Source organism: Micromys minutus (assembly GCF_963924665.1).
Source record: "Micromys minutus genome assembly, chromosome: 32".
Lineage (NCBI taxonomy): Eukaryota > Metazoa > Chordata > Mammalia > Rodentia > Muridae > Micromys > Micromys minutus.
In genome coordinates this window covers 5,124,209-5,137,834 of record NC_137967.1, presented here as the reverse complement: position 1 = coordinate 5,137,834, position 13,626 = coordinate 5,124,209, and the positions used below count along the sequence as shown (strand labels likewise).

Below are 13,626 nucleotides of genomic sequence, written 5' to 3'. Positions count from 1 at the left end.
CAGCCTCCTCCCTCTGCCCCGCACACTCCAGCCTCCTGTGCTCGCTCACTATCTGCTTCTCCGTGTACTTGTTGGAGCTCAGCAGGTTCACGGCCTCCATGTGTCCAAAGTCAATGTCATGCCCAAGCAGGAATATGAAGAGCAGCTTACACACGTACTTCTTTTTACTGTAGCCATCCAAGGCCTTGTCCCCTGAGGCAGAGGAAGGGAAAGGGAGCCACGTGAGGAAGCTTCTCCTAAGCACCTTGGGCCCTGGACCCCTCCCCAGACCCTGGGCCAGCAGCTTGCCTTTGAACTTGGAGCGGATGTTGGCCAGTTCCTTGTTGATCCTCTTGATCTCAGCCTCTTTGCTCTTGCCTGTGAAAAAGGCAAGACACACAAGGCCACAGGCAGCCACCAGTGGCAAGGTTATAAACGTTCTGCCACCCCTTCTTCCTCCCAGTAGCCCATGACCAACTAGTCACTGAAGAGCTCTGCTGGCTGCTGAGGCTTCCCGACGGCACTCTCCCCACACCTCTGTGACACCAGGCTATTTTCACCACCCACCGGAGCCCCAGACCTCAGACTCCACTGTCCACCCAGTTCCTCAGGAACCTGGTCCCAGACGCGCCACACCTTAGCGATGTCCCTGAACTGCGACACACCATCGCCACCTCACCCAAACACAACCTGCGCATACTCTGTTTCTCTGGCAGCGTTTTTTGTCTGCTTCTCTGCCGCCTTCCTATTTCTATCCTCTGGGCTATGGGACATTGGCCTCGGCCTCCAGCCACTCCTGTGTCCCATCACTTTGGTCTTAGCTCCTGTAACTTCCTTAGAGAGGAGCTCTTCACTCACTTTTGTCCAAGAGTGAGAGTATTTGTCTTGGGTACGAGCGCCTGCAAGGGCTGCAGCCAGTGCCTGGCACACAGCAGGTGCCCTGCTAACGGCTGGTCAGTTCCAGGGTGCACTAAGTGAATGGACAAGGGACTGAGAGGTAAAGCATTCACGCCATCCTCCGCCACAAATCTCCGCACCTCTGCCCTCGATTCCCAAGCACTTGTACAGGCTCCGCTCAGACAGCAGCTCCAACAGGAAGTCCCTGCAATCAATACCTCACCCCAGAGCTACAGTCTGGGTGGCAATGGCAGACAGGCAGTTTCTGAGCACCCAGGGCTCGAATGCTGTGTGTGTCTATCATGGGGGCACACTAGTGACCCCCACACTGGGATGCAAAGGCAGATGGGTCTTGAGTTTGAGGCCAGCCTGGGCCACACAGTTACTGAGGCCCTGTCTCAAAGAACAAACAAAACCAAAACCAACCAACATCAAGAGGGCTGGGGGCAGGCTCAGTGTGGGCAAGCCTACCTAGCACACCCAACCCACGGGTTCCATCGGCAGCACCGCAAGCAGAGGAAGAAGGTCAAGACACTGACTCCAGTGGCAGGATTGTAAATATGCTGGGTTATATACACAAATAGCTAAAGTTAATTTTGGGGGTGAAGAGATGGCTTCACGGGCAAAGGCTTGCTGTGTAAACACAAGAGTCCAGGTTTAGGCCCGGCACCTGTCTTGCTGGGTAAGGAAGCACATCTTTAACTGCAGTGCTGGGGTGGTGGGGAGCAGATGCCCCAGATGTGCTCCAGGTTCAGTGAAATCATTCCCATCAAGTAAGATGCAGAGCAACCGAGGAAATACCTGTGGCCTTGACATGTGTGCCCATGTGCGCACAAACACACACACAGAGAATATAATTTGACTGCTTCTTTCTATCAGAAACATGTATCGAGCAAGTCACACCACTAGCAGCTGTCAGGCCTGCCTGTGTCCAGCCCAGCCAGGAAGCCCTCTAAGGTTAAGGCCAGCCTCTTCCCTGGTCAGAGCCTCCTCTAGGAAGGGCTCACTCAGTAAGACACCAGGACAGCACTGACTGCTGGCCTGCCATCCCAGGCTTTGGTTAGTTTTTTAAAAAGAGTCTTGCTGGGCAGTGGTGCACATTTCCCTGCATTCTGGAAGCAAAGGCAGGTGGATCATGGAGTTTGAAGCCAGCCTGGTCTATAAAGTGAGTTCTGGGACAGCCTAGTCTACACAGAGAAAGCCCATCTCAAGAATCCTCCAAAAATACAAGAATAAAATAAAAATAAACAGGGTCAGGCTGGAGAGATGGCTCAGCGGTCAAGAGCACTGACTGCTCTCTTCCAGAGGTTCTGAGTTCAAATCCCAGCAACCACATGGTGGCTCACAACCATCTGTAATGGGATCTGATGCCCCCTTCTGGTGAGTCTGAAGATAGTAACAGTGTACTCACATACATAAAACAATCAAACAGGGTCTTGTGTAGCCCAAGGGAGGATCAGCTTAGCTCCACACCTGAGGACCCCTTGAACCTGTGATCCTCCTGTTTGCACTGCCCCAGGCCAGGCCTGGACCCACAGATCCCCACCATGCCCAGTTTTGTCAGAGCTTGGGGGAGGGGGACCCTGGGCTTCCTGCATGCTAGGCAAGCACTCTACTGATTGAGACAAGGACCAGCGTCTTCCCATTTTTGCAGAGAGCTAAGGCAGCAGGATCTAGAAGTCAAGATCAGCCTGAACAACTTAGTAAAGCCCTGTCTCCAAAGAATAAAGTGAAACTAAAATTAAAAGGGAGAGGGCTGGAGAGATGGCTCAGCAGGTAAGAGCACTGGCTACATTACAGAGGAGCCGGGTTCCATTCGCCCAGTGGCAGTTCACAATAACTCCAGCAGCAAGGGGTCCTATGCTCTCTTCCAGCCTCTGCAGGAAAAAGGCACACATGTGATGTACGCACATACATGCAGTGTGTGTGTATACATACATATGCACTAAATAAAAATCTCAAAAGGTTTTTTTTTTTTAATTGAAAAGGGGGCCAGAGATGAGGCTAAGTTGGTAGAGTGCTCACACAGAATGCACAAAAGACCTGGTTTAGATTCCCCAGGGCCACATAAACTAGCTCTAGTGCACAGACTAGTAACTAGCAGTGGGAGAAGAAGGTATAAAATCAGGAACATCATCATGAGTTCAGGGATATCCTGCGCTACATAGCAAGTTAGAGGCTAGCACAGGATACATGAGAGTAAGTAAACAAGTAACTGGCAGGAAGGGCCTTGAGCAGGGCAGGAATTTACCCCGAAACCCCAGGAGAGATGGAGAGTTCTGGGGCTAGTGTGACCCCATGGCTTCAGCAGAAGCTCTGTGTGACCTGGGCTGCCTCAAATACCACCTGACACTGTCATTTCCTAGTCAGTCTCCCAGGTTCTGTGGGTCAGCACTTCTCACACGTGCCCTGGGAACTCCTGGCTGGTGAGGGTGGACAGGGATTCAGCAACACCTGAAAGGCTACCTGGGCTCCACAGGGGCTATGGAGAAGCAGCCAGAAGAGGGGACATTTGAGGACCTGGAGAGAGGAGTAAGGCTTAGCCAGGAGGCTTGAGTCAGATCACCACTCAGGAGTGCAATTGAGCCAGGTAGGGAGTTGCCCTTGAGGGTACTTAGAGGGTAGACAGCGCTCCTCTCAGGGGCAAGGAATGCTGGTGACTAAGGTGGTGCCAAGTGAACGCCAGACTGTAGGCACTTCTGTTCCCAACTCTGTATGACTCCTGACATCACTCAGCCGTCTGACGGCCCAGGGCAGTAGCTCACAACTGGTCAAACACCTGGAAAAGGCAGAGATCAAACTCTGGCTAACTTGGGCTACACAGACAAGCAAACAAACCAACCAGCATGGAAGGCAGGAGACAGCCCACACTCCCAAGTGCTCTAGCGGACAGGCTCATTGGATAAAGAGCTTGCTGCACAGGGACAAGGACCCGAGTTCAGATCCCCAGGATGTGATGGTGATACACACACACCCTAACTCAGTGAGCCCCACCAGAGATGAGAAGTGAAGTCAGGCTAATTGCCTGAAGCTCACAAACCAGGGTGCAGTGAGATTGTAGCAGTGAGCAAGAGACTGTCGCACACAAGGGGAGAGCAAGGTCACACCTAAGGGTGTCCTCTGACCTCAATACACTAGCACATATGTGTGCCTGCAGACAGACACACTTGTACTTAGTGGATTTAGATATATCACAAATGTACTCCATGTATCTGTTTTCTTATGCAACAGTCTCTCCTTCTGTTACAATTCCAATTCCTGTCCCAAGAATGAAGAACACAATGCTCTTCATTACTGACCTACTGACCTACTTTTCCATGGCACTCAATGATCTGTAAATTAATATTTGTATTTCTGGTTTTGTGTTCTATAGGGAAATAATAAACCCGGGGCTTGCCCCCAGACCCTCAAATGGATTCTAGGCAGGGGCTCTACCATGGAGCCACACCCCCAGCTCCTCATTGAGTGAAGCTAAGAAGGGAAGTTTTGCAGGGAAGGGAGAATGTTTTTAGTCTGTAGCTGGCTGACTTCACAGATCTGAACCTCACCGATACAGAGGGCCATCTCTCTATGTGAGTGTGTGCCTTTCTTTAGGCTTTAATCCATATCTATCAGACAGTGGCTTTGGCATAATTGATATACTCTGCTATTAAAAAGAATTCAGAGGGGTCAGAGAGATGGCTCAGTGGTGAAGAACATTTGTTGTTCTTCCTGAGGGTCCACGTTCCAGAATGGTAGCTCACAACCAACTTCAACTCCAGTTCCAGGGGAATGCAATACCCTCTTCTGTCCTTTGCGGACACCAGACACACACACACTGTGTACATATGTACATGCAAGAAATCCTTTCGTGCACATAAAGCCTGTCTACATTGTGAGCTCCAGGACAGCCAGTGCTACACAGATCACCCCTGCCTCAAACAAAACAAAACAAAGGTAAATACACCTTCTCTTTAAAACAGCAGGAAGAAAAGAGGGGCTAGGGAACCCAGCAGTTAAAAGCACTGACTGTTCTTCCAGAAGACCTGAGTTAGATTCCCAGCACCCACATGACAGCTCACACCATGTAACCTTGGTCCTGATGCCCTCCTCTTAAGTCCAAAATGCTGCGCAGACACACATGCAAGCAAAATACCCATACCCAGACATTAAAAAGATTTATTTCTATGTTCTTTGATGTTCTTTGATGTCCTGCCTGCATGTCTGCGCTGGGAATGGAACTATGGTCGTCTGGAAGAGCAGCCAGTGCTCTTAACTGCTGAGCCATCTCTCCAGCCCCATAATTTTTTTTTTTTTAATTTAAAAACTGAAGTATGGAGTCTTCAAAACAGCCTTGCCTGGCAGTGGAGGCGAATCATCCTTGCTACTCGGGAGACTAAGGAGGGCAGTCACCAGCTCAAAGCCCAGAGGGCAGTGGTAGCGTATGTGTTTAATCCCAGCACACAGGCACGTGATCTCTGAGTTCAAGGCCAGCCTGGTCTACATAGTGAGTTCTAGGACAGCCATAGTTATACAGAGAAACCCTGTCTCGAAACAAACAAATTTACTAAATTAAAAAAGACAAGTTCAAGGCTAGCCTAGACTAGTTAGTGATGCTTGCTCTAAGAAGAAATGAAGCTGGAGCTGGACCTAGGCGTAATGGCTCCGGCCCATAATCCTAGCCCTTTGGAGGCTGAGAATAGATATAAACTCTAAACTAAGCTGGACTACAGAGTGAGACTCTATTGCTAAACATTTAAAACCAAAAGGCTGGGAGTATAGCTCACTTGGTAGCAACCTTGTCTAGCACAAAGATCCTCGCTCCATCCTAGCACGGCAGAAAGCGACGTAGCACACCTGTAATCCCTGCACACAGTGAGTGGAGACGACCAGTTTAAGGCCATCGAAGCTGAGTCTGAGCTACATGAGAAAGGGGGGAGCTTGACTGTGCTTAGGAGCAGGGCTTAGCAGAAACCCCTTGCTTATGGCCCCGGTTTCCATTCCCAGTACCAGGGAGGGGAAACAAAAGCAAAAAGTAGACCTACAAAGAGCATTCAGCATTCAGGGTCTGGGGACAGTCAGAGCACAGGGCTCCACAGGAGGAACTGCCCAAGGCCACCAGACAGACTGAGCACTGACTTCCCTGCACTCTGCAGTAATCTCATCATCACCGGTGGGATGCAAGGATGCCAATGAGTCTCACAGCAGATCTCTTATTCATGAAGGGATTGATTCCTCCCTCTCTCCCTTCCTTTCCTTCTTTCTTCAGGATGGTCTATGGGAGGAAGTCAGCACCCAAAGCTATGTAGTCTTGGTTGTCCTAGAACAACTCACTTTGTAAAGGAGGCTAGCCTCAAACCCATAAAAGATCTGCCTGGCTCTCCCTCCCAAGTGCTACCACATTCGGCATAGAGGGGCTTCTTGAGTGGGTGTGGGAATGAGTTTGGTTTGGTGGAGAGGCGGACAAGGACAACACTGAGTGTGTGACAGAGGCAAGCCTTGGGGAGACTGAACTGCAGCAGGGGAGGAAGGCCTCCTGGTCAGCAGCAGAGACGAGGCAGCAGACAAAATGGCTTGCAGGGGAGGGCAGGCGGCTTTGAAGATGGGAGAGCAGAAAGGATTCCCACTCAAGCCATCCAAGGGCTGGAGTATGAAGAGGCTCAGGAGGGAGGGCCATCTCCCCAGGAGCGGCTGCCTGAGGTTATCTTTCATGACAGAGACCTACTCCAGCATGAAGCTTCCAACTCAGGTACGTGGGGTGACAACTTCTGTAAGCAGTTACTAAAGCCCCAGCATCAGGGTGTGTCTGTAATTACCCTCAAAGGAGTCTGGGCCAGCTTGGCCCTGCCCTGGAGGACCATGTGCCTTCATGGAGAAAGTGCAGAGGCTCAAACCCTGACCCCTGTGGACCCCAACCAGCGCCCATCAGCCACTGCTTTCAGACCTTGGATTGTCATGAGACTAAGGGTCCAAAATATGGCCATGTGCCATGTGTGGACCTCACCACGCCTACTTTGTTTTGTTGGGGACGGGGGCTCCCAAAGCCCAGGCTTGCATTGAACATGCTTCTAGCCAAGGGTGACCTCAAACTTCTGATCCCCTTGCCTCTACTTCTCAAGTGACAGGATAACAGGCTTGCCCCGTCACCGGGCTTTCAATACTCCGTCTCCATCTCCAGCACCTTGGGGGCGAGGACTCACTTGCTTGTTCATCCACTCACTCCCACTTTCCTCAAACACCAGGACTGAGGCACACGTCACTGCCACAGCAGCAAAAGTCACAGTAGAACTATTTGGGGCAGGATGTGCTTCTTCCTGTGCAGTAGCTTTGGGCAGAGGAGTCAGCACTCCAACCCCAAGGTCTTCTTCACGGACCTGCTCCAGAGGAACAGGGCTTTAGATAGGAGACAGCCCTAGCCTTCAGCTTCCCTCTGATAAGGCTTCCCTGCTCAGGGAGGGAGCACCAAGCCCTCACAGAGCCCAGATTCAACACTTATCTCCAGAATCGGAGTTTCCTATTCATAGCCTGCTGCCTGTGCACCATGGGGCTCCCTCCCTCCCACACCTCACTTTACTCTCTCCTTGCCTGTAGTTCCACCTGCACCCATGCCATGCTCTCAGGACAAATCGCCTGAACTCTACCCACAACTCCCTGACCTCAGGACCTTCATTGACTCAGCCATACCTCTATACCCCACTGCATTGTGTGTTTTGAAGCAGGGTCCAAACAGAACCCCACAAACTTCTCCCCTACTGAGCTTACAATGCTGCACATGTATCTCAGTTTAAAATAAATAAATACTAAGATTTAAATCACAAACCTATCATCTCAGTACTTGGGAAGCAGAGGCAGGCAGGTCAAGGCCAGTTTGGGTTAGCAAATGAATTCCTGTCTCAGAAAACCAAAAGCTAAGAAAAACTTCAGTTAAAGAGCAAGAAGAGGGCAGGAGAAATGGTTCAGTGGCTAGAGCACTGACTGCTCTTCCAAAGGTCCTGAGTTCAATTCCCAGCAACCACATAGTGGCTCACAACCATCTGTAATGAGATCTGATGCCCACTTCTAGTGAGTCTGAAGATTCACCAGAAGAGGGCATCAGATCTCACTACAGATGATCTCATTACAGATCTCATGACAGAGTGTCAGTGTACTAACATATATAAAATAAATAAATATTTTTAAAAAGACCCTATAGCCTTTAAAAAAAAGAGCAAGAAGAGATTAAATTTGCATGAAGCGATGTCTATAGTGATTTTCTCCTACAATGGGCAGCTGCAGGCAGGTGATGAGGTCAGTGTATTTCAGACTGTACATGCAGTTTTAGTATCTGATAATCTGCCCTAGGATTCTTATGGAGTCTTCAGAACTGAATGAAAGGGTAAGGTCAATTGAAAGAGTAAGGGCAATGTGCTTCAACTACAATTTTTAATTTTGTAATAAAAAGAAAACTACCCAGGCAGTGGTGACGCACAGCTTTAATCCTAGCACTCAGAAAGCAGAGGCAGGCAGATCTGTGAGTTCGAGGCCAGCCTAGTGTACAAAGCAAGTTCCAGAACAGCCAGGGCTGCACAGAGAAACCCTGTCTCAAAGCAACAACAATAACAACTATCTGTTAAAGCTATACACTGTGGCTAGGTGGTGATAATGCAGGCCTTTAATCCCAGTTCTCAGGAGGCAGAGGCAGGCAAATCTCCTAGTGAGAGGCCAGCCTAGTGTAAGAGCAAGTTCCAGGGCAGCCAGAACTGCACAGAGAAACCCTGTCTTGAAAAAACGAAAACCACACAAGCAAAGAGCTGCCACTGAGAACGTTTCTTAGATTCTTTGTTCACAGAACTCTGCAATCAGCATCTAATCCCAGAATATTCTCTTTCACAAAAGGCCTGACTCTTGAGCAATGACTCTCCGTTCCCTCCCAGCCCTGACCTCAAAGTTACACTCTTCTCTGGCTTCCTCTGTGGTCCAGCCTCTTCCAACATTTCATCTACACAGAATGCTAGAGCCGGCTGTTCTCACTTGAGAAAGTACTATCTATTTCTACCTTTAAATGTATTGTGTATATTATGTATGCATAAGCACACGTGTGGCAGTCAGAAGACAGTTTGTGACAGTGAGTTCTCTCCTTCTTCCCATGTGGGTCCCCAGGATCAAACCCAGGCCCTCAGGTTTGGCAGCAGGTGCCTTTATCCGCTGAGCCACCTTGCCAGCCCTGTGTGAGTTCTGTTTGTTGGCTTATTTTAAGGCAAGTTCTCCCTGTGTTGCTTAGGCTGACTTCAAAATAAAACGGTCCTGCCTAGCACCAAGTTTGGGACCAGCCTAATCTACAAAGTGAGTTCTAGGATGGCCAGGACTATACAGAGAAGCCCTGTCTCAGGAAGACAGACAGACAGACAGACAGACAAAACTGCCCTGCTTCAATGATGACAAGATTGAACTGCTATCATGTCTGGCTCTTTGGAGATGGAACTCAGGAGTCAACATTCTAGAAAAGTATTCTACCTCTGAACTACACATTAGCCTTTTCATTGGTTGTTTTGTTTTTTGTTTTTTGTTTTTTTTTCTTCCTTTCTTTGGAGACAGGGTCTCATATGTCGCTTTGGCTGTCATGGAACTCACTGGGTAGACCTGGCTGGTCTCAAACTCACAGACATCTGCCTGGCTCTGCCATCCAAGTGCAGGGACTAAAGGCATGTGCTAACACTCCCAGTATAGTGTATGGCTTTACCTGAAGTATGTCTGTGTGTGCAGTACCTACAGAGGCCAGAGGGTAGCCCTTGGAACTGGAGTTAGAGATGGCTGTGAGCTGTCATCTGGTACTGGGAATTGGAGCCAGGTTCTCTGGACTTGCCTGCTAAGCCATCTCTTCAGACCCGACAGGGTTCCTGGAACTGGCTCCATGAACAAGACTGTCTCTGCCTCAAGTGCTGTAATTAAAGGTGTATGCACCACCACCACTTGGCTCAGCCCCACCTTCATTTTAAGTTGTTCAAGCTGGTTTTGAACTCACTCTATAACTCAAGGTGGCTTTTACAAATTGTCATTAATGCATTTATTACATATGTGTATGCGTGTGTGTGGGTGCACGTTCCATGGTATGCTTGTAGCAGTCAGAAGACAACTGTAGGAGTTGGTTCTCTCCTTCCATAATGTGATTGCAGGAATTGAACCCGTGTCAGGTTGGGCAGCAAGTGTCTCTACCTCCTGAGCTATCCAGCCAGGCCCAGGCTGACTGTAAACTTGAAGTCGTCCTGTCTCAACCTCTGGAATAGTTGGCATGACAGGCCTGAGCTCTAGTCATGGTTCTGTCTGTCCTCACAGAAATACATCTGTGAGGACAGACAGAATCTGCCTGAAGAACCATCTCTCCGTAGGGTCACAGCGGCACAGGAGCTTACACTCCTCTGTCTTATTTGTCACTGTGCCACAGCACTGTCACAGGGGCTTGAAACATACCAGCCACTCAACACATGGCCGCCAAGGCTAGGACAGGGCCATGCCAGGTGCTGCAGCAGAGGCCAGCCCCGGCCGCTAAACCGCTCCAAGGTCTGCACTTGGGTCTTTCCTCCCCCCTGGCTGTTCTCTGGGGTCCTACAGTGTGATAACTATCTTCTCTTCCTTCCCCAAACCCCAAAGCAAATTCTCTTTGCCAATCTTTCCAAACTGACCAAGAGCCTGACCAATCCTTCTGTCTTGTCTGGATTGTTTACGTATATGTATGAATAAAGAATGCACATGCCCCTGGAGACCGTAGAGGGTGTGAAGTCCCATAGAGTTAAAGGCAGCTGTACGCCAACTGATAGGGTGCTAAGCACCAAACATGGCTTCTCTGTATTTCTGACTACTGAGCCACCTCTCCAGCCCTGTTGGCGTTGGTTTCTCTTTTGTTTTGTTTTTTTGAGCCAAGTCTTGCTATGGAGCCCAGACCGTCCTTACACTCACCAACATGGCGCTGTGGCCTTCCAAATGCTATGCTGACGGTGCAACTCCAGCACCTTGCTTGGGCTCACATCTGAACAGTCCCATTCTCACACTTGCCCCAGGCCCGAGCGACCCTTGCTCTGGTCCCCAGCTGCCATCGAACGTCTCAAGTCCGCTCTCACAGCAGACAGGGCAGTCATCCAAGCAGAGACTCTGTCCTTGACACACGGTCCTGCCTAAGCCAGCCTGAGACCCACCACCTTCCTGTCACCCCCCAGGCCTGGTTCTAAAGGAATCCAGTCAGCCAGTTCCTGCCACTGCCCAGAGTCCCTCAGCCTCCATGTCTCCTCAGTCCTCACTCAGGTCCGATGCTTACATGTACTTGGCCTGAGCATGTGGCAACTTCAGCCCCTCTGAACATTTTACCTCCCTGCACAGAGGACTTCCCACCTTTCTAGTCCTGACACTCCCTAGGGATGGAACCCAGGACCTTATTTACCATAGGCAGATGCTCTGTCATCAAGCTATGCCCTTAGCCCTTCACTGAGAGATACTGGGCGGGTGTTCTACTGCTGGACATCAGCCCCACCTCCAAGGTTAGGAATTCTACATAACTGTAACCCCAGGACTCCAAATACAGACTGATATATAAGAGGAATCAAACAGCATTCATCATATAAACAAGCCATCAAATCTCTGTGGACAACATACTTTTAGATATGGAGTTAGCCAAAGGGGCTAAGTGGAGTCCAGAGGGGCATCTCACCAGTAGTTAACAGAGATAAAGCTCACCCATTTTTAACAGGCACCCGCCAAAGTCTACAACCCTTCCTAGCTCCACGTCTTCTCACTGGGTCCGGAGCATCTCTCATGTAAAGGAGAACACGGCTTCCCACTGTCCTTTTGCTGACACCTACTGAGCTCAAAATCCTCCCCTAACAGCGTAGAGATCTAGTCATTCTTTAGATCTGAGTCAATGCCAACAGCAGCAACAAGGACTGGCCCAGGGCCTCACCCCACACCAGCCCAGCCACCCCTCATTAAGAAGCCATCAGCAGTCTCTCCTGACATGAAGAAACTGAGAGGTGAGGTCCCTTGCTCAAGGTCACACAGTGACAGAGTTCTAGAACACAGAGCCAGCTCTGGCTGACCACATCCATGCATGGAACCTCTGAAGGCTCCTGACAGCTCCAGACACCAGCATCTGCTCCCTGGAGTTGTGAGCTGACCAGCAACCAGGCCATCCCACCGTTACAACCCTTCCTAGAAGGGATCATGGCCCTCAAACTGCTGTGACAAGCCAAGGAAGGCTTGGATTCAGGGCTGCCCTGTCCCCTTCCTTAAGGTACAAGCTTCCCCTATGGCCAGCTTGCTAGATCCCTTCCCACAGAGCATTCAGATGCCTTGCCTCCTCCTAGCGGTCTGCCTCCATCATAAACACTCACTTCCTAATATCTTCCTAGGTCCTGCTGATATCTTGGGTTCCCCAAAGACTTTATACCGATAGTCCCTCTTTTTTGTATACAGCCCCTTCAATGTCTTCCACTTTTTTGGTTTTTTTTTTTTTTTTTTGTGGGGAGAGGGAGGGAACATTGGCTTTTCCAGACATGGTCTCTCCCTGTAACCCTGGTTGTCACAGAACTTGCTTTGTAGACCAGGCAGGCCTTGAACTCACAGAGATCAGCCTGTCTGTGTCTGAGTGCTGGGATCAAAGGCCTGCACAAACACACCCGGTACCTTCCATGTCTTTTTAAGCAATCTTCCTTCTAGAGCCTTTTCATACATCACACTCTGGTCCTTCTGCTGTCCCCAACCTAATCATCTCTAAATTCTCTGCTATGCCTTTACCTTATCATCTCTGGGCCGTATTGGTGTTCCCATCTTATCTTCTCTGCTTCTTCTGCAGTTCCCCCACTTCCATCACTGATCCCTCTGCTGTCCCCACCTTATCTTCTCTGTCCCTCTGCTGTCACCCCATTCCCATTTCTGATTCCTCTAGTATCTCCCCACTTCATCATCTCTGGTTACTCAGATGCCCCCCCTCCATCTCTAGTCACTCGGATGTCCCCTCCAATTTATCATCTCGAATCCCTCTGCTGTCCTCCCACTTTATTATCTCTGTCCCCCAATCTTATCATCTCTGGTTCCTGGGCTGCTCCCCAACTTCTGGCCCCTGGCCCTAGGTGGTTGCCCACCTCCCACCTCCTCTGCGTCCCTGATTTCCTCCATCTAGCCTGGGGACGGCACTGAATGACCTACCTAACCCGTTGCCCTATTCCCTCCACCTACTCCCGCCACGTCCGCCCGCGCCACCTTGGTCCTTCCCGGGAGGACACCCCCGCGCTTCCCCGCTCCCTTCGCTCGGTCCCCGCGTGACCCCCAGGCCCCGGTCGTGAGCTCACAGTTCCGGATGTCGGAGATGAACACGGCAAGCCCACGCATGCCATCTCCTTTGGATACAGCCGGCATGATGGCGGAGGGCTCGGCTCCAGGCCTGGCCGAACGGGCGCGGGGCTGGCTGAAAATACCGGGCGGAAAGGACCCCAGACAGCGCCGAGGAGCCGGCCGGGGGAGGGCGGGCTAGCGGCGGGCTGGCTGCAGGCCGACGCCCCGCCTCAGACCCGCCCCTACGGATTGTCATCCGGGAACGTACGCCACTTGTTAGCTGAAAGCCCTGCCGCTCACAATAAAACTCTCGCCCTCCTCTCGCTCTGATTGGCTGAATAGTAAAGATACCCGGCGATGATTGGTACAGTACGGAGCTATTTCCGTTCGGAGCAAGGAGGCAGGGGGCGTTGCCCTAGAGACAGGCGGAGTTCGAAGACACGCTCTGGGACCGCCCCCTAAACGGCCGAGAAC

General features: G+C 50.6%; 1 protein-coding gene across 1 annotated transcript in view; it reads right to left on the bottom strand.

The window, feature by feature from the left end:
* AP2A1 (adaptor related protein complex 2 subunit alpha 1) overlaps positions 1 to 13,350 on the bottom strand; it is a 28,877-nt gene extending 15,527 nt beyond the window's left edge. The window contains exons 1-3 of the mRNA XM_080909271.1: positions 13,170 to 13,350; positions 271 to 357; positions 50 to 192 (exon numbers count right to left, since the gene is read on the bottom strand). Coding sequence (XP_080765397.1) covers positions 50 to 192; positions 271 to 357; positions 13,170 to 13,236 — 297 coding nt within the window. The 5' untranslated portion in view covers positions 13,237 to 13,350. The remainder of the gene's footprint in view (positions 1 to 49; positions 193 to 270; positions 358 to 13,169) is intronic.
* Positions 13,351 to 13,626: the final 276 nt, after the last annotated feature.